General features: G+C 41.8%; 2 protein-coding genes across 11 annotated transcripts in view; one reads left to right on the top strand and one right to left on the bottom strand.

Moving 5' to 3' along the window:
* Window positions 1-24249, bottom strand: part of MCPH1 (microcephalin 1) — a 219786-nt gene that overhangs the window by 72618 nt on the left and 122919 nt on the right. The window lies entirely within an intron of this gene.
* Window positions 1429-24249, top strand: part of ANGPT2 (angiopoietin 2) — a 56749-nt gene continuing 33928 nt past the window's right edge. The window contains exon 1 of one of the 2 annotated variants that reach the window (XM_005671650.3): window positions 1429-8751. In XM_005671650.3, coding sequence (XP_005671707.1) covers window positions 8464-8751 — 288 coding nt within the window. In that variant the 5' untranslated portion in view covers window positions 1429-8463. 2 annotated transcript variants of the gene reach the window in all.

Raw genomic sequence — 24249 nt, 5'->3', positions numbered from 1 at the left:
CAGCCCTGTGCTGATATTCTATTCTAGTTCAGGCACCCGAGTCACCTCAGGGTTTCTCCCAGGTCTCCCTCCCACATCCCTCCACACAGTGCTCCAGGGCCTTTCAATATCAGGTTAGCCTATCACCTGCAGAAGACACTCAGGGTAAAGTCCAAATGCCTAAGTGGATTCTTTAGAGCTTGTTCCTGTGGGGTCTTCAGGGTTCCAGCCTTTCCTGGATCTTTGCTGAACTACAGAGTTAATCACTCTTCAGTTCCACGCTTTCTTATTTACTGCACAAGCTTTCCCACTGTCTGGAATGTAATTTTCTTCACTTATAGTCTCTTTACTTTGAGGGAATGATGAGGAGGTTCTTTTTCCTTTTTTCTGGCCACACCTACAGCGTATGGAAGTTCACAGGCTTGGGGTCGAATTGGAGCTGCATCTGTGACCTACACCAGAGCCACAGCAACACCAGATCTGAGCTGCAGCAGAAACCTACATCATAGCTTGTGGTAATGCCAGATCCTTAACCCAACTGAGGCCAGGGATCGAACCTGCATCCTCCAAGACAACATTGGGTCCTTAACCCTCTGAGCCATAAGGGGAACTCCGAGAAGGTTCTTTTTAGATGAGTGAAGCATTTAGGTCTGGATCATCACTAAGGTATTTCTGGCTGTTCATTCCAGGCGCCTTCCCCACGTACTGCTCCTGCTGGGTGTCACCCAGCATCACCAGGGAGATGACACTGCACTGCCCTGCATGTTGGAAAGTGGGCCTACCTCATTAGATGCTAGGAACTCCCTAAGAGCAGGGTAAGTTCTCTACAATCACCCTTTTTGGACAGCACAGCACAGCCCTCTACTTTTGCTACTGTAGCAATAAGACAGCTTAACTTGTCTGGGTACAATCTGATCACCTGATGAAACAAAGAGCCTCTGGCTCTATGTATTAAACAAGTGCTTAAACATATTTTTCACTTGTGTGTGTATGGGAGCGCCTGCGTGCATGTGAGACAGAAGGAGTGTGCGCACCCAGTAGGTGTTCAATGTCTGAGGTGGTGTTCTTTTGCGCTAAAACTAGGAGGAGCACATTCTGGGTTGTGTGTTAGTCGCTACTGATTTATGCCCTAAATTGCATAATGACTAATGACTCTAAAAGACATGGGTAGTTTTGCCTGTTACCTGTTGAGGCCAGCAGAGGGAGCAGGTGAGTAGTTAAAGCAGATTTTGTTTTCATTCTCCTGTGGGTATCATCTTTAGCAGATTTTTAATTTTTATTGTAGTCAAACAAGACTTTTCACCTATAAATTTAAAAGGTCACTGAAATAGGTATCAGGATTTGGGGGAATGGCAAATAATATATTTTTCCTGTGAATATTCTACTAGAATAGTTTTAGGGCTTCAAAAACTATTGTTGGAATTTTTTTTTTTTTTTTTCTTGAGGGAAACAGATGCCAGGAACTAAGTATCTTAATATTGCTATAAATGTCCTCTCTTCACAGGCTTTGTACAGCTTACTTCCTTTCATTTTTTTCTTTTGTATCAGTCTCTCTTTGAATTTAGACCCTTTCCTTAAAATGAAACACTTTGGGAAGTAGAGTTCATTACTAATGGACTACCAAAGAAATTGTTCGAGATAGGGGTTAAGTGAAAAAGTGGAGCATATACATAGGAGATTATTAGGAAAGACTTAAAACATTGGTAGACACCATACTTAGATTCATGAAGGGACAAGAGGGGCAGGGGCTATTTTTAGACACTTGGATGCAAATAGCACTTTTATGCATAACCATTTATTATACTTATAATTCTTCCAAAACTACATATGATTATTTAAAAGTGACTTTTAGTGCATATGACTCCATAGCCAAGCCAAATTTCCCACAGGAAGATTTTTTTATATCATGTTGGTTAGACCAACAGGAATACCAAAAGTGGGTCATGTGCTTTTATTTTATTTTTTTTACATCCTGACATGAGCAATTTTATTTATGTTAACCTATAACCAAGAGAGATAATATATCTTAATGGAAATAACATGCATGACATTTTTATCTCTTATTTTAAAAGTTTTCTCAATAATTAAGATAAAAATTTTATAAATTTAGATTCAGCAAAGAGGAATCTAGATGGCCTAAGGCCATCTGGGAAGAATTTCGATGGTCCTCTAGTAGAATGGTTATGTCAAAGAACCTAGACACGTTTGTCACAAGCGACAGGATCTGAGTTCTCTACTACTGTGCTGATACGAGTTTAGGAACATATAATATAATATAATATAAGCCCACTTCAGAATCTCTAATGACTAACACAGCAGTGTTAGTCAAAGGAAAGCTCTTAATGATTTTTTCATTGGTCATGGGCAAAGCAGTAATCATTGACATCAATCTACCGAAAGAGAATGTTTAGCATTTTTTTTTCCTTTCTGTGTACGGGCAGAAAACAGGACACAGAATTACTGGCAAAAATATTATCAGGCAAATGCACTCATCTATTGTTTTAGAATTTCATCCACTGCCTTTTTAAAGTTATGATTTGTATTTTGGCCTTTTAGGCATTTTTTGATGGAAAGATAAAATATTTCATGAAAATACTGGAGGATGAAAATATTTAAAAATCAAACAGCATTTGAGATAACTTCATGTAACAAGAGAATTATATAAATGAAAATATTCGTAAAAATTCAGGGAATTCATGATGAAATATTAGAGAAAAATAGTTACTTGGCTATTGCCCAAGTTTCTAGTAAATAAAAAGCTTTTTCTTTTCAGAGTCCTTAAGGTTACATATTACATACAGTGTGGTTTTACAAAATAAACTTTCTTGAGCAGATGCTGTGCTGGTTTATGGCAGTACAAACTAAAAGATTCAGGAATCTTTTAAGTCTCCTTAAAAAAAAAAACTGTCCTCTGGAAATGTCTTTCAGACATAATGTCACAGTAAATAAGTTAGAATGAATGAGTATTTGGTACTTCTTAATTGAACTAACCTAAATAAGGGTGACAACCAATAATGTAAAGAAGAATGAAAAATAAAGATTTTCTGAGTATAACTCTGATGCTTCCCTCACTACTAACCCTCTAACAAATAGATCTCTACCGCTCCCTGTCAAACAGAAGTTACACAGCTGTGAGAAGGAAGATAACTGCCTCAGATAAGGCCGATGCAATCTAGGCTCTGCCCTTTAATGCCTGGCACTTACTCTATCTGCTCTGAGAATGAAAACACGGGGGCACTGCAGGGGAAATGGCTGTTTCCCAGGAAAGGAAATTGCCTGAAAACACATCTGGCAAAGGCTTTTTCTCCTCTGGCGAGCAGACACTCATTTTAACAAAATATATGTTTCCTCACCTTCTACAAAAGTGAATTCTATGGAGCCACTGCCCCATTCTAAGTGGATGAAGTTTTTCTGTAAATAGAATGGGCCCGCTATTTTATGACAAACATTATAATATATTTAATTGCAGCTAGGACAGGAAATTGGGCTAAACTAGGCATCAGACTTCATTTCAGAAACTGTATATTCTCAAGGAACATCATAGTCCTCAAGTCATCTACAGTGGATGAAATTAATGAAGCAAAGAAAGGAGAAAAAAAAATCATTAACCCTAGGAAATAAAGTTAGCAAAGATGGAAATAGAAAGTGTAACTGATGCCATCAGACAAGAGGCTGGATTTCTAGAGATGCCATCCTCAGTAAGTACAATTTCATTTTGAATCTGTCCTGATGTGTACACTTCTGAGCTCACTTTTTCCACCTACAGATGCCACTGGTCCACAATGCCACTGAAGCAGGCACTGGCAGCCTAGGGTGACTGGGCAGGCCTAAGACCAATTCCAGGGATCTGCTTGATGTAATGGAGAAAGACATCAGTGAATGCCGGGGACTGGCCATGGGGGAGGGGCACGGCTGGGGGGACAGGCCTCCAAGTGCACCTGAGGGGCTTCCGTGTGTTTTCTGATCAGCTTTGGGTTTCTCAAAGCGGGCATATGTCACATACGCTCACTGTTCAGGGAGTGGTCTCCCCTCCCAGGGTCAGCTGGTCCACTCTCATTCCTTCCTTTGTCCCACCATGTAACTGTCCCCTTACATACTGAGTATTAAGCTGGCTCCCTGGACAAGCTCAGAGGTCATGCAGGCCTCTCTGAAGTCCTGTTTGGCTGACCCCTGCTGGGAGCTACCCTGCTTTGCACTGATGTAAAGTTGGCTTCATGTTCTGGTTTCCAGCTCCAGAGACACTGTTCACACAGAGTGAGTATCTGAGAGCCACACAGGTTGCTCTGGGTGACCGGGGGCCTCTGGAGGTTGGGGTCAAGCAGATCCCATGATCCAGACAGCAGTAGGCCTTACACTGACGAGGACCTTTGTTTCTGGCAGGGCCAGGGAGCCACGGCCAACAGGAGATTCTTAGGCTTGCCCACACCTCAAGCCTTTTCTGCCCAATAGAACGCTGAAGCTGCCAGGCCTTCACCATGGTTCTTCGGGATGCGGGATGCTGACCTCTTCCTTTCAGGAAAACTAAGGACACGTCGTCTTTTTGGTGCATTAAATGAGGAATTACTTCAGAACATGAGATGGCTCTACAATGGATAAATGGGAGCCTCAGAAACTTCAGCTGATGACATATAGTATGGGGGAGAAAACAAACATTATTAAGAAAATAAATAGCACCATGCACAGCTGTTCAGCAGAGCTGGTAGGACAAACAAACAAACAAAAAAAAGTGGTTGGCCAGGAAGGCAGCTTTTGGGAAGGCTGTAATAATATTTCTCGTTTTATAGCTCCATCTGCCTTTAGCGACCCTGTCGGCAAGTTGTTGAAGGAACTCAAGATCCTCTTTGAAAAGGAACAGCTCTGAGAGCCCCCAGCCCGGGGGCTAGTTAACCTGGGGCAAGGCTAGTTAACCTGGGGCCCCCAGCCCGGGTGGGTAGAAGGAGCCGCTGCATTGTGGGTTGTTTACTAAACAAGAAACCACAGAGTGTGTGTTGTACCCAGGGGGAAGTCTTCCCGCCTTTTCCTTCATGCCCACCCCCCACCCCCAGCTCTGCCCCTTTCTTGGGTCTCCTGCTGGTTCTCCCCTGTTGGCCACAGGGGACTGGCACATCCTCTCTGCTTCCTCCGTGACCAGCCATTTGGGCCCAGCGTGCAGCCCTGACTACAGATGACGTGGGCTCCCATGGGGACCCGGCCCAAGGCTGGCCCTGCACGAGTGGGATGCTTCACGCCCACGGGGTCCGCTCCCTGGTGCACTGTCCTCATCTTGTATCTCATATCCAGTTTCAAAGGGCAGTTGCCTCTTGGCCAAATGTTCCTGTCCCTTTCCCAAGTCCCTTTTCCTTGGCCTGTCTCGCCTCCCAACTCTCTGAGAAGCCTAGTGGTACTCTGAGGCATGGAGATTTCCCTGTTTACACTGGCTGTGCTCTGAGAATGGCCTTGGAGACCACGTCACACCCCCTGGTGACTCCCCTCAGGTCAGCAGACTACAGCTCGTGGTCCCTTTGGAATGGCCAGTGAGCTAAGAGCAGTTTTCACATTTTCAAAAGGTTGAAAAAAATCCAGAGAATTTTTCATGTTGTGAAAATTATAATAAATGCAGATCTCAGTGTCCAGGAATAAAGCTCTGTGGGAACACGGTCACCTCCCATTGTTTGTGGGTTGTCAACGGCTGCTGTCATACTGGATGGCCAGGGGAGAAGTCGTGACAGAGACCACATGGCCCACAAACCTGAAACATTTACTATCCGACACTTGACAGGGCAGGTTTGCCAAGCCCAGCCTCACGAAAGCCTCTGCCACCCCTCCGGTAGTAATTCCCACTTAGGTGCCTACAGAGAGCGGCTCACTGTTCCTGCTGACCTTGTGTGGTTGTATAAGGAAGCCTCCACGCTGTCTGCCTGTGGGACCGGCCCCCTGGAACCGTCCTCCCTCTGCGTTCCCAGCCACGTCCTCTCCCCACTTCCCACTTGCCTAGGGGTCTCCCCACACCCTCTATTCGCTTCTTTACGTCTGACACCCTGTCCAGCTCCTGGGAGCCAGCTGGCGGGAAGGGCTTGTGGTACATGCACTTCCTGTGGCTTCTTTTTAAACCACCATATTTGGCTGGAAGGCAGAGGGGTGATTTTTAAAACCACACACGCAATATTAATACCTTATAATATGTGCTTTCAAACGAGGAAGAAACTTAGAAGAAATGTGACTGTCGTGTTCCTGCTTCACATTCACCCAGAGTACAACAGTTGTAACATCTGATGGTGCAAGAGCTAATTCCCATTTAATGGAAGTGCTGATAAAGGAAGTGATAGTCCTAAATAACATGCATTATTCCATATCATTTAAATTCTAAAAGTGCTACAGAGAAAGAGTCATCTCATTCCACAAGTAGGGAAACGCAGACTTAGAGAAGTTAAACATTTGCTTCAGACCTCAGTGAATCAGGGTTCTAACACTGGCCCTGTCTTCCCTCTATGGTCAGTGGTCCAAGTAAGGTGTATTTAATTTGCTCCTGTGGTGGAAAGCATGTACCAGAATTGAGATCTAGCTTTCCTTGAGCCATGGAGCCCTTCGATAGCCAGGGGAAGTCTATGAACCCTTTATCGGAAATGGGCTGTTTTATTCAGACATTAAATAACAGGATCTTGGGGGCAGATTACGTAAAAATGTAGTGCTGAGTGCAGTAACAGCTTGACTTATCATGACAAAAATATGTGATGCCTATTGGTGGCCAGAGATATTGACCAGGGTTGCTTGTGACCTACTCATAGCTAAAAGCAAGGCTATATTTTCAGTTAGACTTTGGTGAAAAAGACATCTTTTTCTGTCAAGGCTCACAGACCCCACGAATTCTGTCTGTGGACCTCAGACAGGTCCCTGCTCTGGGGGTAACCTGGGAGCCAGTCCTTGCATGAGAGGGACCTTTATAAAGGTTTAACTAGGTCTCTTGAAACAGAATTCCCTATACAAATCTCATAGTCATCCAAGAATGAAAACCCTAAAAATCTTCTGAAATCTGGCCTTGCATGATTGGACTGCCCGACACTGGCTTTACGGGTAGATGAGGTCTGTCAGGTCAGTGCTGGACGGGCCTGGAGGCAAATCTCAGGCAACGAGGTGTGAAAAGACCATGCCAGGCTCCATGTTCCCTTGTGCACTCTGGCTGGTGAGTGAGCCAACTGTCAGTCTCTGAAGTGCTAAGTTTTAGCTCCAGGAAGGAAGGAACACAGAGGGTTTACGGAGCCACAGAATTGAAACAGAAGAATCTTGGGAGTTAATGCAACCTCTGAATTTTACAGATGAGGATTTAGAGCTTAATTAAAAAGGAGTGATTTGCCTTCGACCCTAACTGTGGCTGATTTAATTGATCCTGGATAGTATGTTACAAAATGATGGGATTTGAGCAAACCCTGACCTAATAAAGGAGAAGCTTATGTATGCCTCTCTCACCCTCCTCTTATTTAAACTGTGATTTCTCTATGTATTATAATTTAGAGGGCCATTAATCAGTCCAGCATATTTTAAATTTACTTTGAATACTGAAGTGGATATTTTGTTTAAAAGATTAAATGTCAGAGCTCAAAAACTTGATTTTCCTAACCCAATTTAATAAAGTGAGATGTTTCTATCCAATTGTTTTAAGATGAAAATTCTGCATTCTTAAGCTAGTGGTTCAAAAATCAAGTAATACCAAGGAAACTATTTTCCCTATGAAAAAGGCAAAGAGTTTATAAGAGCAAGACTTCTTCCTTTTTGTTGGTAATAACAAAAATAAACCAAAGTCCTGACATATTTGTAGTATTTTTATTCCTAAAGGAAAAAACAGGAACTTTCATTGTACTTTAAAGTTATTGCCCCAGATATTTTACCAGCTCAGCCCTGTGAAATCAGTTTCAGACACAAGAGACCGCCAAGCTCTCTCTAGGAAATACTCAATTAGGGTGGTGCCTCTGAAATACCCAGGGGTCCTGTAACTGATGGGCTTTTCCCAGAGGGCTTCTACAGCCTATAGCCCTGCCTGGACAACACACACCACACTCGGATTTTTCCTGTTGCCTGCCTAGTGACCCCCTACAGGAAGATAACGGACAAGCCGGGAGGGGAGGGCGGGGCAGCCAGCTACACATGTCTGGCTCTCTTATCAACTTATCATATAAGGAAAGAAAGTGATTGATTCGGATCCTGACACCGCAGAATCTGGGGGAAGCAAGACAAAGGCGCATTAAGTCTGATCTGGAAGGCGAATGCAGCCTTCACAAGGGAGTAGGATTATTCTTCCGACTGCAGTCTGACAGTTTACTGGGGACCAGAGAGGAGAAAGCGGCATCAGAAACCAAAGTTGCTGCAGGGAAAGAGGGAAGCGGGAACTTTCATTGATGGACCCTGAGCCATGGCAGCAGAGCCCCGTGCCTGAGAGGGCAGCTTAGCACCCGGGAGCCTCCCGTGCCTTGCACTTTGCTAAACGGAGGTTGATTCCCACAGAGGAAAAGAATGTGGCAGCTTGTTTTCTTCACTCTGAGCTGTGATCTCGTCTTGGCTGCAGCCTATAACAACTTTCGGAAGAGCATGGACAGCACGGGGAAGAGGCAGTATCAGGTTCAGCACGGCCCCTGCAGCTACACGTTCCTGCTGCCTGAGACGGACAACTGCCGCTCCCCTTCCAGCTCCTACGTGTCCAACGCGGTGCAGAGGGACGCGCCGCTCGACTATGACGACTCTGTGCAGAGGCTGCAAGTGCTGGAGAATATCATGGAAAACAATACCCAGTGGCTAATGAAGGTAGGAGATCACCTTTCCTTGGTTCGGCTAAGACGGGCGGGAGAGGGCGGTGATCAGGCAGCAGAGGAGAGAGAGGCTGATACCTATGAATGAATTGCCACTTCTTTCATTCTTCCCTGCTGTGTAAAGCAGTCGTGGGTGGAAAGGGACAAGGATTACTGGGGGAGGACACCAGGATAGATGGAGAAAAGTCTCTAAAGTCAGGAATCATTAGAAACAGAGGAAGCACACTTCTCTGCACAAGTGTGGGCTGTTTTGTTTGTGTAAGTAGTTTATGCTCATAAAACCCATTACCAGGGATGTTATAAACCGGCCGCAGGCACAGGAGGGAAGCTGCAAGCAACAGCAGCGCCGGAGCCAGGAAAAACGTGACAATCATGCTAATTACTGATACATAACGGATGGAGTAAAGTGCTTTACCAATTTCCTGAATTTATTTACTAAAATAGACGGGGACTCTTGGTAAATGAGAGGAAATTAAATAAAGCAGGGCTTACGCTTCTCAGAACCTTGGGGGCTTTATCCCAAGGGTTTGCCATTTGCAAGTGGGGGTGAGTTTCCAGGCGTCTGAGGGGGTTCAGCGCTGCAGCTCCCTTCAAGCACCCTTCAGTTTCTTGATCAGTTTTGAAGGCAACCCCATGTGGGCGGGCGTGCAGGGTGCTTGGCTGCAAGAGGGTCATGTTCCTGGGGCTCAGGTGATTTCACTGTTTCAGACTTTTCAGAAAATTTAACTCAAATGTGATACTGAAAGCTCAGGTTTCCTTTCACAAGCCATCACTTTCACATGTAAGGCTATTTATATGAGACCCAGAATCACCCCGGAGTTTTTCTTGATAAGGACTACTTATATTCTAAAGGAGTTTTGAACAAATTGCATACATAGATTAGCCATTAACTATTGCAGTGACATCATAGCACAATGCTTACACAGCAGAGAACGTGACCATTGAAAGCAGAGCTGTTTTCCCCCATTCAAAACTTTGCCCCAGTCTTTCATTTCTCCGTAAACCTTCTCTTAGGACACCTTATCTTAATCTCAGAATAGATCTCGGCTCATAATCTGTGTTTCTCATTAGCTCTCTTACCTTCGGAGAGGAAATGACCAAGTTATTACTTTGGTCCTGAGCCGAGATGAATGAAAGCCCTCAGCACTGCATTCAGTGTAACAAGAGGGGTCGCTTCAAATCAAAGAACAGAAAACAACAAAAACGTATCAGAAAGACTTGCTCCAGAGTACAAAACTCATTAGTCCTATCTCTGTAAGCACAATCCCTTCTGGGCAAATTCTCCAGTAATTTTCTCTCCTTTCCTAAGAAGATCCCTGCAGTGCTCTTTAAATCTTCCAAAATTCATAGATGTGCAGATAACAGTGTTAAACTTAAAAAGCACACAGCAACACAGGCTCAAATATTTGAAAGACAGACTACATCCTAAACATCTGCTCATGCTGCCTTCCCATTTCTTTCTAAGTTGTCACGGCTCAGGTAGAATAGCTTCCCTTCCTCTCCCGTGGCATGGGTAACTCCAGGGCCAACAGTCACAGTGAGAGATGAAAGATGCGCCATTGTAGTAAACATTCTAATCTGCCGAACTGGTAAATCATCTCTTAAAATAAATAGTCAAGAAACAAAAAAGAATGTTTTGCCAAATGCAAGATCACTAAATTGTATTTGCATAATGAAGCCCACATTAGTTCTACCTGAAAGTCCATATTGCAAAGCTCATATTTCTTTCTTAGATAAACAACCCCCTTCTCTTCAATCTGTTTAAAGAAGAAAAAGGACAAGGAATTCTACATGAGGTGACCAACGTTTTTCCTTTTCCAGGTTCAGTTAGTAAATATTTGAACAGTAGCACAGTGGTATTTCTGAAATCTTTCTGTGGCTACCTAGCTAAATATCACCAAGAATGACTTAATGCTTATCTTCTCATTGGCTCAGCACCTGTGCTCTGGGTCGCTCTGGGTAACAAACACCTGAGAAAGTCAGTTTGCACCCTCCCTTGGTCTACTGGCTTCTGGTTTGGGAATGAAAGCAAAAAAAGCAAACATGAAATCTGCTTTAAGTGACTGAATGTAACCTCTCTGCTTATTTTTTATTTCTGTGTTTTGTCACCTGTGATAATAAACACCGCTTTTCTCATAAAGGAGAAAATAATATATAATGGAATGACAGATAAGCCACAACAAGCAACATCACAACCTAATCCCTACTGATAGATCATCACAGAAAGTACCATTCTGTGTTTTTCATTGTTTTGCACATTTCCTTTTCTTTAGGGCTGTTTTTTAATGATTCCATATTTCCTTTTTCTCCCTGATCAACCCTGAAAATGAGAGGAAAAATAACTTTTAAGGTTTTAAGAAAGCTTACTCAAGAAGGAAAATGAGGCCAAGCTTCTGGTTAATCTCAGAGCAGATGAATAGCATTCTGACTTCTGAGTAGTTAGCATCTAGTAAGGAGCCTAGGCTAAGAGGCTATTTTGCACATTATCAAAAGATGCCACATTGCCCCTTTAATCTGCCAGGCAAAGGAAGTGTCAGACTTCTGAATGAGAGCAGAGAAATATGAATGGAACAACACAGGGAAGGGTCATTTTTCTGGTTAGTGGTTAAACAAGGATAAGATAAATCATGATAGTTAGGACACCAAATACACCACGATGACCTAAAAAACACTCTATATGTCACTTTCCCTTTCTAATCCTGCAACTATTCCAAACCTCTAGTAAGCACACTTTATAAAAACTGACAAATAACTTTGCAAAATGGATTGTATCTTGCTAGAAGATCCAATGCATTTTTTTTTCTGATAAGAAGAAACAGGGAAAGGAAATAAAATTATTTCACATTGATGAATATTTTAAAGTTATAAACAACTGCAAAGTCTATTGTGCTTTAAAACAGAATGTTTTGAAAAATAAAGCTAATGCCCATTAAACTGATGTAAACATTTCCTTGTACTCTCTCTCCTTTTTTTAATGGCAGAAGCACAGGCTGGAAACTGTAAACCTGAGTTGAGATCCTTTTCTTTCTTTCAAATTAATGATACTATATCCTTTTAATAAAGTATGAGACCTGCTATTCATTAGCCAATGTATAGGAAACAAAATTTAGTTTTATTCCTAAAGACAAAATTGCTATCAATGGGAAAAATGGATGGAGAAAGGCTCAAATGAAATCAGACCACCAGCCTCTCCCTGACCCCTGCCAGGGACTGACTGTGAGAGAGAGAGAGAGAGACAGAGACAGAGACAGAGACAGAGAAAGAGAGTGTTTTATATCACGTATGGTTGCAAAGAACTCCTTAGCTAAATATACAAACAAACAAATCAGAGCTTGGTTCATTAAAGGAAAGGAAAAAGAAAAATCCCACCATATCCACAGCCAAACTTCTAGTGCAGTACTAAAGCAGAACCACCATCCCTGAACTACCTCTGTTGCATCTTGCATCATGAAACACAACTGTATTTAGTGTTAGAAGCAAATTTTGTGCATTCAGATAAGATGACCAGACCTTCTACTTAAGACTGCAAGAAAATGATCACTATTATTAGTTAATTATACATTGATGTCTTTAGAGTAAGGAATGAAGAGATGATTAAAGTTTCACTGTGACAGAGGAAGTACAACATATTTAAGGTTGGAAAATGTAAGTTTAATATGTTGTTTACTATATACTTTGTAAGATACATAGTATAATATATACTTACTACATATATTACATAAATGTTTGCTATATATAGTTATGTATGCTATTATATATTATTTATATTACATACAATTATATATTGTACATAGTATATATTCTATATATACCACATATAATTATGTATATATGGTGTATATGTATAATTAGAGAGAGAGTAGACATTCGCTATCTATTGCCCATGGTTGAGTAGCCTCTGGTTATCCAATGAGGCTGGTGATATACTGGATTAACTGTGTAGGTACCACACTGTGGGGAGCTGAGTACTTGCCTGCAGTCTCGAACTAGGAAATGGACTTGTACACACAATGTCTATGATATCTCACTTCCCGCTTAGTTATGACAGAATTCAGAGTCTCCACACTGGATTTTGAAAATTGGCTGATTTTTATCAGTATGGTTCTTTACAGTTTACCAATAGGTTGTAATCCAGAAGTTTATTTGTAAGTCAGTTACTATACTATATGGAACTTGACAAAGATACTGACCTTCTAGATGGTGATCAGATGCTCAAGCTGGCCAGTGGTGCTTATTTTAATCCATAAAATACCTGAAATTTTGTATATTTGTAATCCAAAAACAAAAGTTCCTATCAACCCTACCAGCATAAGGATAACTTAAAAATAGAACAAAAACAGGAGTTCCCGTCGTGGCGCAGTGGTTAACGAATCCGACTAGGAACCATGAGATTGCGGGTTCGGTCCCTGCCCTTGCTCAGTGGGTTAACGATCCGGCGTTGCCGTGAGCTGTGGTTTAGGTTGCAGACAAGGCTCGGATCCTGCGTTGCTGTGGCTCTGGTGTAGGCCGGTGGCTACAGCTCCGATTCAACCCCTAGCCTGGGAACCTCCATATGCCGCAGGAGCGGCCCAAGAAATAAAACAACAACAACAACAACAACAACAACAAAAAAAGACAAAAGACAAAAAAAAAAAAAATAGAACAAAAATAGAGAGTGATAGATAGACAACATTAAAGAGCCAAAACTTTAAACCAGTAGAAAACAGGAAGTAAATTCTCCTTCCTCTTAAACTTCAGTCCCTTTCTTCAAGATGAATACTTAGGGATGTATACTAGCCCTTTATGGTGACAAATTTAATATCAAAACGAATGAATTTCCTTCTTAAAACATGTACTGTGGCATTTTACAGCGATCAGAATTTTTTGGGGAAGCTCACATGTGACATAAAAGCAGTTGAAGTAAGAAATATTATTTAGGGGAAAAGAGCAAAATCTGGAAGACTGAGGTAAAGGCGAATATGGATTAAAGGGATGTGTGTATATATATGAAGAAAAAGCGGGGGGTGAGAAACTAGGTGTGATGGAATCTATCAACACAAAGGACCAGGCAGAACGCAGGACGACTAATCTGACAGAAAGGAGGTGGTTTATGTTGTTTCACATTCTGGACAGCTTTGAATCTCCTGGGTTGGGATCAAGGGGGTAAATGCAATGAATGATGAACATGTACAGGCTGTTTCCAGATCAGGTGCTCATAATTTGCAGACACCTATATTATTTACTGATAATAAGAACTCAACAAACTATTCTCTCTTACAATAAACATAGACATATAAGCTTATTATATTAATTAAATAAGTAATGAGTATACATACTTATAATAAGTGTATATAAAAAGCATATATTATATAACTTATATACATCTATGCTTACAAAATATAATTTATATTTTTCATTACAAGTGAGTCATGCACACACAAAAATAAATACTTGGATTGTGTAGCACTGTAGTAAGGACTTATTGAAAAAAATCTGAGTATTATTGGACCCAGGCAGTTCAAACCCATGTTGTTCAAGGATCTACTCTGTGTGTATTACATATACATATATATATTTTTTTCTCTTTTCATTATAACTTTCTTTGACCTGAAGGAACTTGACAATACAATTTTTCTCCTAAATTAGTCTAGAATTCTTCTAATATTAAGAGAGCTACTCAATTTTCCAGTGACACTTTTATCACTGGTGTAATAATAGTAATATAACAGGGGACAGCAATCAGGTGGCACTGAAAAGTTTTAAAGCACTTTCCACACCTTACCACATTTTGTCCCAAGAAGACCTCTAGGATACAGACATGGTGGCGATAGTCCCACCTATTTGTCATCACTCCTGAACAGGGCTCAGGGGAACATCCACCTGCCCTGCAGTGTGGGAGTCTTGGATGAACTACCTGCAGAGGAAAACCAAACACGGAAAAGCACGCATATCCCCTCCTCTGATAAAAGGCAGAATTGTACATGCAGCTGGAAAGACTGTAGAAAACTGTTGGGAGAAGTGTGGATGAATATGAACATAGTGTTATTTCTTAGCTCATTAACATAAGTGACTGAATATTGCTCTACTCCTCCCACCCCTTTGGGGCATTTCTGGTTCAGGGCAGGCGTCATTAAAGTTCACTTATTTGTTCAACAAATATTTATTGGAGGCCTACGTGTGTCCAGACAGTGCTCTTGGTGATTGGGGTGAGTCAGTGGGGCGAAGACTAGGGTCTGCCCCAGTGGGGAACATGCTGCATTGTACCACATTCTTGTGGGAACACGTGGGTCAGAAGGTCTAAGTGCTACACAGAATAACCGGTAGAGGAGATGGGGAGTGTTGGGGGAGGCAGGGGGGGAGCAGTGCTAGGCAGTGTGGTCACTCCATCGAAACCTCTTTTATAAAAGGAAAATCAGTCAAAACTACTTCTGAAGGGTCATTTGTCCTGATACCAAAGCAAGAGGTGGTGATTCTAGGAAACAACACATATACAAAGCATGCATAAGAATATCATGCATTACTATTTAGTACATATATATGCCTATATAAGGATGATTATTTTAAAAACATGCTGTGTATACTGTAATAGTATATATACCTATACCTATCTGATAGCTGCATCTTTTTAAAATGAAAGATAAAAAAGGAAATCGGTCCAAGAGGTTAAGTAACTTGGTTGATGTCCCAAGTCAGTGATAAAGGCAATTCCCACCACCTATGAGTCCTGTCTTAGGCCAAGCTCAGGTGTTCTGGGGCACACCTTGGCACTTCAATACCAGGGCACATCAGCAGTCCTGGAATATGATGCCCATTGTGTGGAAGCCTGGTTATTAGGTAACATACACAATTCTTCCTATGTGGGGATGGTGCTAAAGCTGCTAAGAAAAGCAACTGGAAATTGTGTGTAATTACATGAAATTCCACTCTGTAGTTCAAAAGAGTAAAAACAAATTGTATGATAACCAAGAGAAAGTATGAAAATTCTTACAAACTGTACCTATCATAACGACCCTTTTCTGGAAGTTGACTGAGGTTGCTAGCCTGATTTTCACGGTACCACTTGAAAGTCTAGGCAAGTAAAATCCAGGCCCAGGAAAGTAATGTGGGACCTGGCCTGTCCCCTACTTGACTTTATACATGAGGATATATTTCCCATCTAGCATTCTACAGATGGATATAACCAAAAACACCTTGACACCATATTAGTGTTTGTTTAAAGTGAGAAAATAATGTCAAGCTCAATGATTTCATGTAATCAAAAGCAGTTTTTTAAAAAAGTAATGTTTTTAGAATCAAAGTTACATTTATTTGGATTAAAGTGACTGATTTATATATAGTTTAGAAATAAAGGGGTGAGCTCTCCTCAGCCACCTGAACTGAGGTCAGGTGTGCTAGCTGTCTGTCTTTAATATTTTAATTAGATATTTCCCCATGAAATCATCTTTCTTTCTTACCCTAATCCTGGTATGCACCACTGACTAAAGACATGAAATCCACTAGAAATCTCTGAGAAGTGGGCCTAATCCTTTGACCACCATCACCCCCTCAACCAGCTAAAACCATTATCTCTACAATTCAACTAGAACCCAATTAAAACCTCTGTAGGACCCGCCTGGGGGCGCCTGGGCCAGTAATTACTTTCCTCCAAAATCAGTCTCAGTCCTTCCTTTGAGCAACCCTTTCACTGGTCTGAGAACTGCTTTCAGAATCTTTTTATCAACTTGACAACTTAACACTACCAAGTGTTCACTTCCAATGTTTAATACTGAAAGCAGCAATCAAGCAAACTAAGTATCCACATTAAGAATATAACCTGTCATCTTTTTAATATGTCATGTTATATTTTCTCATAGACAATGGTGATTTTTAAGGGAAGAGAGATTCAGATATAGAAGTCTTGAGAAATACATTACTTTATCCTGTTGACATGGCTTCCTAGCATTTTCCATTGTTTATATGTGCTGAATATTCACATTGGTCTTTTAGGTAGAGGATCTTAAGTCTTAGAAGAGAGTGAGCATTCAACCTCTCCATTTCTGGATTTTGTCTCATACTGTCTAGACCATATTAACCCTTGCTCACATATTAACAGTCTTTCTGATGGGCAAGGGGCTATTCCAGTGGGCTGGCTTAACTGGGTGATTAGCCTGCTGACAAAACCTATCACCTATGTCTGTCTGTCTTAAGATAAGTACTTAGTATGCCAAGACATGCATTACTTTCCTTATGAATGTTACAGCAAATTCCGGGTATGAAGGTTTAACTGAATTATAGGTCAGGCTCTGTATGTCACTAGTTAACATTTAGTAATAGGCTCTGTATGTCACTTCACATTGGAGATTTCCACTCTGGCCACCAAAAGCACAGCTTGGTGGTTGGATTCAAGAGCAAAAGAGGAAGAACCATGTCCCGAAGTTGTCTAATGTCATGAACCCACGCAAAGAGGCCATCCTCTTTGTACGACCTGCTGACATGTGTGGGGCTGGTTCTGCACTGTGAGCTGTCCACCGCGCTCTGAGGAGTCTCGGAGACCCTCAAGACCACCATCCTAAAGGAAAAGGGAGGAGGTGAAAAAACCAAGACCATTTCAGAGCTTTCATTTTTGGCCCCCACCAGCCCTAGGAATTGAGTGAAGTAGAGCAAAGAGAATTATGCGTTCCTATTCCCCCAAATTTGGAAAAAAGACATTCTATACCAAAGAAAGAGATATCTTGGACATGACTGGTCAGATTCAAAGAAATCTAAATATAAAATAAACCCTGTTTACATATGAAGTCAATGCTATTATCGTTAACAAGCATGCTCTGGGTGTACTTGTAATTTTCCTGCATTTTAGTGTCTGCATTAAATGTGCAGATGACTATATAACCAGTGAGAGCTGGCTAGGTTAACCATGCAAGGTTAACCATGCAATCTGCAGCTACAGAGTACAAGTTTTTTACTTCCTTTGTTCCTCCCTATATGTAGTAAATAACCCTTTCTAAAAAAGCGCTAATTCTTTAGAGCAGTTTTAGGTTCACAGCAAAACTAACGGAAGGTACAGAGGTTTTCCAGTGCTCCCTACTCTCCCCTCCAACACACGTGCCGTCTCCCTCAAGTTAACAACCCCCACCGGATGGTGCCTTCGTCACATCAGTGAACCTCCACAGACACATCACCACCACCCAGAGGCCATAGCTGACGTTAGGGTTCACTCTTGGTGTTGTACGTTCCATGGGTTTGGAAACGTTATGTTGATATGCATCCACTAATATAGTCTCATACAGAGCAGTTTCACTGCCCTGAAAACCCTCTGTGCTCTGCCCATTCATCACCACCTCCTTAACCACTCTCCCCCACAACCACTAATCATTTTATTGTCCATGGTTTTGTCTTTTCTGGAACATGACATAGGTGGAATCATACAGTTTACAGCTTTTTCAAATTGCCTTCTTTCACTTAGTAAATGCCTTTTCAAGCATGATTAACCATACATTTATTTAGTGATCCTTTACCTTGATTATTCAACTAAGTTAACTAGCTACAATTCCTGTGGTGTACCTTAGAAACATAAGGTTTTCTTACCTATAGCAGGGACCTCAGAGGATTATCATATGTTTCAAATAAGATGATGAATGCAAAGGTGAGCTGGAAATTGTAAGATGCACTTCAGGGGCCATCACTGCAATTAACTTTAATAATAATACCAGAAACACACATATCAAGGTCTGTACTATATCTCACTATAAAGATTATAATCCCACTCAGATTTACCAGGTTAAAAGATCTGACTTTGTATCTCAAGGCACATCTTCACTCTGTAAGATAATGAACTTTCAACATGGAGGAGCATAGTTTTAAGTGTGCTTGTGAAGCGCCCTGATTTCTATCAGATGGTTGAGGGCCTCTGCAGAAATACCACGCTCCAAACTTGTGTGTGACATCTTCCCCTAAACCATCCTACTTGTGCCCCATGCTTGTAGGTAACGCCATGGTCCCATGAAAACAGTCAGGCTTTATAGTTAAACTTTTTAAAATCACTTCAACTTTCAGGAAGCTATGAGCAGAGCTGCTCTTCTGTTTTTCTAGAAGACCAATGGCAGGAACTAAATGAATATTAAAGGGCAGGCTTTCCAGGGTTAACTTGTCCACTAGCACATCATGATAGAAAAGATTTGAAATTCCTAAGAGATATTGTTTCCTCTGGGCTCCTGAAAGCATTTTCTCTGCCATTAGATTTGTGGAATCAATAGATATTATCAACTCTTGGTTATCTGCTGGATAATTATAAATATTAGTATGAAGATAACTGAAGTATTGCTGTGAGTTTTATTAAATATTATCTAGTCTTTGGAATCTTGAAAAATTATTACAAACAGATGTAGCTTGAAGTTTCTCTAAGCAAAATGGTCTTTTTAATGGGAAATTCTGGTACAAAAATGTTGCTAGAGAGAAGATATTTTGCTGAATAACATAAAATAATCAAATTCAGACCACAAGCCAATTATCTATGTTTAACATTTGGTTTTTGTGTATGAAATTCCTTATTATTTTTAGCTACTAAGGAATAGATTCTTAAATTTCCTAAAAAAATGAAATAAACTCATCTAGTCTTAATTCAATAAAGTATTAATAACAGGAATTCCTGACTCCAGTTGATTTTAACTTAACTGCAAAAGTGCTCTTAAAAGCAGTGACGACTGGGCTAATTATGTCACAAATTAAAGAATTAAGACTAACAGAACACCATCCCCTCAGAAAACAATTATTCACTTTGTGATGTGTAATTAATTGTCCGTTCTGGGTTAGGACAAGCACGAGAATTCTGTATGTGCTTTTCTCTCTAACTGGACAATATTTAGTGTGTATCATTCATTTACTGCTGCGAGATGAGCCCACCATTGGCCACGCAGGCTTTACAGCTGCTGGGGGCAGAATGGGTGGAGAGTGCGCTTCTTCTCCTTTCCCTCCTGCATCCCAAGTACCACTGCCCTCGAAACAAACGGTCTCTGGATGGGGAAGAAAAGGTTGAAAACATCTGCTGAATAATCCATTCCCTCTACTTAATGGGGACACTTTCTCTATCAATTTCACTTTTAAGTGATTCCAAGTCCTAGGCAGGCAACGTGGGCCACCCACGACAGCCACACAATAGCCCAGCCTCACTCCCCATCTCCTCCCAAACACGGGGGCTTTCAGCTCTTTACTTTGAAGCCAGCATCCTTCGCTGGCTTACAAAATCTACAGAGGTCTTGCAAAAAATAAAAATAAGAAAATACTGTTCATGTGACAGCAGTAAGGAGAGGTCAAAAGAGAGAAAGGCTCTTTTTCCCCTTCGTTGCTGTATGGTTGTTACCGTAAAACGGTAGAGGCAGGAGGCTTCTGGTCATCAGGAGAGCAGCTGGCATTTACCAGGTGCACACAGCCTGGTGACGTTGGCTCATTTAATCTCAGACAGCCTACTGAGGATGGCTACTGTTCTTCCTTTAGTGAAGAAACTCAAGCTCAGGGTGGTATCAGATGGCACAGAGTTGGCAAAACTAGGATCGTTTATTTCAGAGCTTCTGAAAAGAACACATCTTTTTGAGGGAATCAGGAGGGCTAAAAGACTTAAGAGTGGTCCCCTAAACACATGCCATTCTGCTATGACACACGATGTCACACTCCAAGCATGTCCACCACCAGGAGTGAGCAAATATGGGAAATGTGGGCAACAGCAAGAAGACCAATTTGGGTAGGTATTATTATTTTTGATGCTGGGAAGTGTTGAGGTATTAAGTGACTTGCTAGGTTCTAAAGCTTATTGGGCTGCAGAGCAGGGCTTTAAATCCAGGTATGTCCTACGTCCAAGGCTTGCAATTAATGGCATTGTTCCACCTCCTCCCAGTTTTGCTTTCTCACTCTCAGGATTTGAACCTAGACTGAGAAGCAGGACAGTAAAACTTGGGTGATTTAAGCCTCCATATGACAGAGATGTTGTATAAGTATGAATGGCAGCTGCCACCCTTTGGCATCACAAGACTTACACGCATCTAACACCAAGATGTCAGCCAGTGAATCTGCAGACAATGGCACATACTTGGTATATTTTCAGATACAGGGAGGAATTCATGAATAAGCAAGTGAAGATGGTGAAATAGAAATACAACTCTTGCCAAGACAGCCCTCTAGGAATAAGGATGGGCAACACAACAAGTCTTAAAGAGCAGGACTTACTCCATTCACATGTGTACTCTGCTCCCCCAAACATTTGACCGGACCAGCTCAGCCCCCGCCATTTCACTTAGATGCTGGATTAGACATGCCTCAGACTTCAAGTTGTCTCTCTTTTATGGAACCTAGAACTTTTTTTGGCCACACCCACAGCATGCAGAAGTTCCCAGGCCAGGGATCGAACCCCCTAGCAGTAACCAGAGTGATAGCAGTGACAACACTGGATCCTTAACCCACTGAGCCAGGAGGGAACTCCTAGCACTTTTACTAAGTTCTGTACTTCACATAATTGGAATACAGTATATATTCTTTCTTGGCCTTTTTTATTATTTTTATTATTTCTGTGATTCATCTGTTTTGTGTTTTAAAATTTGCCCTCTTCCATTACTATGCAGTGTTTTGTCATATGAGCATGACACAAGTTATGTACCCACTGCACTAATGCAGGTGGGTACTTTTGTTCTTTTATGGAAGCCAATGCTTCTTAATTGGAAAAACCCACCTATTGTCTTTCTTGTGCTCTTATCTATGGAATCTATATGGTTAGACTGTTGTAAAGCTTCCTTGAATGATTCCCAAGACTAATCTACCTTCTAGTGAAAACCGTTCTTAAGAAAATATGTCACAGAGTGGTCTTATTCCTGAGGTGCCCAGAGAGAACTTTTGAGGAATGCTTTAAGTACTGGTCAAACATAACGTAATTCCATGAGGGTTACAATGAGAGGTTAACAAGGAGATAATATTATAAATTCAGCAGACAATTGAGGAAAGAAGGGGCTATATAAACATTCAATGGAAAGCTTGGACATGAAACATAGGCCTGACGGGTATGATCTGCCACTCTTTCTGGCCTTACCGTTTCTTCCCCTGACATTACCATTTTCCAGCATCAGAGAGACATGGTGCTGTACATAACAATTTCCAGATTGGAGTTTGCTTCTGGGAGAACCAGGATTTTCCCTTTACAAACCTTTCTAAATGGTGGTTCACTTCAGCATTATGAAAACCCAACAGGTGTACTTTCTGCATCACGAGTCATAACAATTCCCCTCTCAACATGGGAGGCCTGACTTTGCTTCCCGGGCAGTCACAGGGACCACTGAGACCACAGCAATGGGGCCATAAAATCCAAAGAGCAAAATCCAAGAGCTGAGGTCAGCTGGAGTATAGCTAGTGGCCACTGGGAAGAGGGATTAAGATGAGGCTTCACATCTCAGTTATGAGTGTACCACTGTCATTTTCAGGATATTTCTGAGAGTAGCACAGATTTTTCCTCCAAAGCCCCTCACACTCTAGGAGACTAACGATTTAGGGGTTCAGGAATCATTAAAAGGGGTCTACACCTGCCACCTGGAAGTGCTGGGATGCAGGACAGGCATTTTGGAAGAAAACTTCACTTATGTTCTAACTTTGGCCTCCTTAACCCCAAGTGCTCCTAAAGTCACTCCAGCAGAGGGCCAAGATTCCAGCAGAACCAACCGCTCATAATTGGATTTCCAAAGGGCAGCCAAAACTCCAGTGTAGGTCCTTCTGCCGAGGGGATTCAACAAAGACACCAAGCCACAAAGTTTAAGCTGGCATGTGGACCATGTTAATTTGAAGCCAGATGTCTACAGCTGAGGGAAGCTTTCAAGAATTCACTTCCACTGATAAAATTAAACTGGTTGCAGGATCAAGACCAAATCACAGCAGTGACCACAGTGATTTTTGGTTAAAAATGGGGGTAAGATGAATCATATTTTGATTGAAACAAACAAATGAACTCTAACAATGGGAAAACTTCTGCTGCAGTTGTCTACTTCTGAGTGACTCCATCCGCACTTCCTGTGTGCACCCTCACCCCTCATCCCCACTTCTTGTATGAGCCCTTACTCCCCCAACCACACTTCCTGTGTGAGCCCTCACCCCCACTTCCTGTATGAGCCTCACCCCACATTCCCACTTCCTGTGTCACCCTCACCCCACATCCCCACTTTCTATGTGCACCCTCACCCCTCATCCACACTTCCTATTACACCCTCACCCCTCATCCTCACTTCCTGTGTGTGCCTTCACCCCTCATCCCCACTTCCTGTGTGTCCCCTCATCCCTCATTCCCCACTTTCTGTGTGCCCTCCCCCTTTGCATGTGAGCTTGTTGTTCCCACCGAGTTGGTCAATTAGGACTTGGGCAAATGAGTGTCATGGGGCTCTGAAAAAAGCAAGGTGGTATACTGCACTGTCATGCACTGTCCCTCAAAAAGCACTTGTTGGTATAAATATCTAAGCTCCTAAAGATGAAGTAAAGTAAGTCAGCCCTTCTAAGGTGGCCCAAAGTAATGCTGTGGCCCCTCATCCCACTGATAACTCTTGAAGTTTTTCCTTCAAGATGTGAGTTAAGTTCAAGCACGCAGAAGAAAAAGTTAATTCTGAATGACATGCTTTTTATAACTCAATGCAGTGGAGTGAAAGGGAATAGGAATTTTCCACTAGCTTCCAGTGGAATAGACATGCATGCAAGGCAGTAGGGTTAGGGAGAGGGGGCAGACCTCCAGAACTGAAACTAATTATGGGAAAATGATTCAAGTCCCTTTTACCACAAGCATTTGGAGAATCACACTGAAGATTTATTTCCCAAATTGCTTTGGTGTTCAAATAAATTTGGCTTTTCTGTATGTTATAAAACTAGTTCAACTTTGAACAAGTGAGGATGGCAAGCATGCAAACTATAAATTACATGCAGAAATGGACCACATAACTTTCATGAAACTGGCACACATTCTATACTTCCACTACACCCCTACCAGAAACACATCAGCCTGGGGCAATCGTGCTGCCCCACAGACCACATGCATGTGTCTCTAAGAACGTTCTCCTCGAGCGCTCTGTGCCTATAAAAGTCGTTAGCCTAAGAGGAAATACCATGCCAAACAACGGGCTTGCAAGAAACATGACTGTTTTTCTTAATGGTTTCTGAAGTTGGGAAAATATTCAAGTATACATCTTAATGAAGAGTTCATATGATTTACTAGGTCTTTTTGATTTACTGGTTTTCCAATAAACATTATTAAATCACAGCGATAGCAATTAAAGACAGTACCTGGGTTGGAGTAAGGGAAGGAAGAGGGCAGACTGAGCTTACATACACTCCACTAAACGCAAGGTTCTATAATACTGTTCTAAAACTCAAGTAACCTGCTTGTTTACGGAATGTGTTTGCCAGCTAGGCACTGCCTGGCTTCTCCAACTTTGGAATCATATTTGATACCACCACTCCCCTTTTAAGTTTCATTCTGATTTCTGTACAGTACCTGCTTTTTATAATAGCAACCACCAAAACCCCA

Source organism: Sus scrofa, chromosome 15, assembly GCF_000003025.6.
Source record: "Sus scrofa isolate TJ Tabasco breed Duroc chromosome 15, Sscrofa11.1, whole genome shotgun sequence".
Lineage (NCBI taxonomy): Eukaryota > Metazoa > Chordata > Mammalia > Artiodactyla > Suidae > Sus > Sus scrofa.
This window is presented reverse-complemented; position numbering and strand designations above follow the sequence as displayed.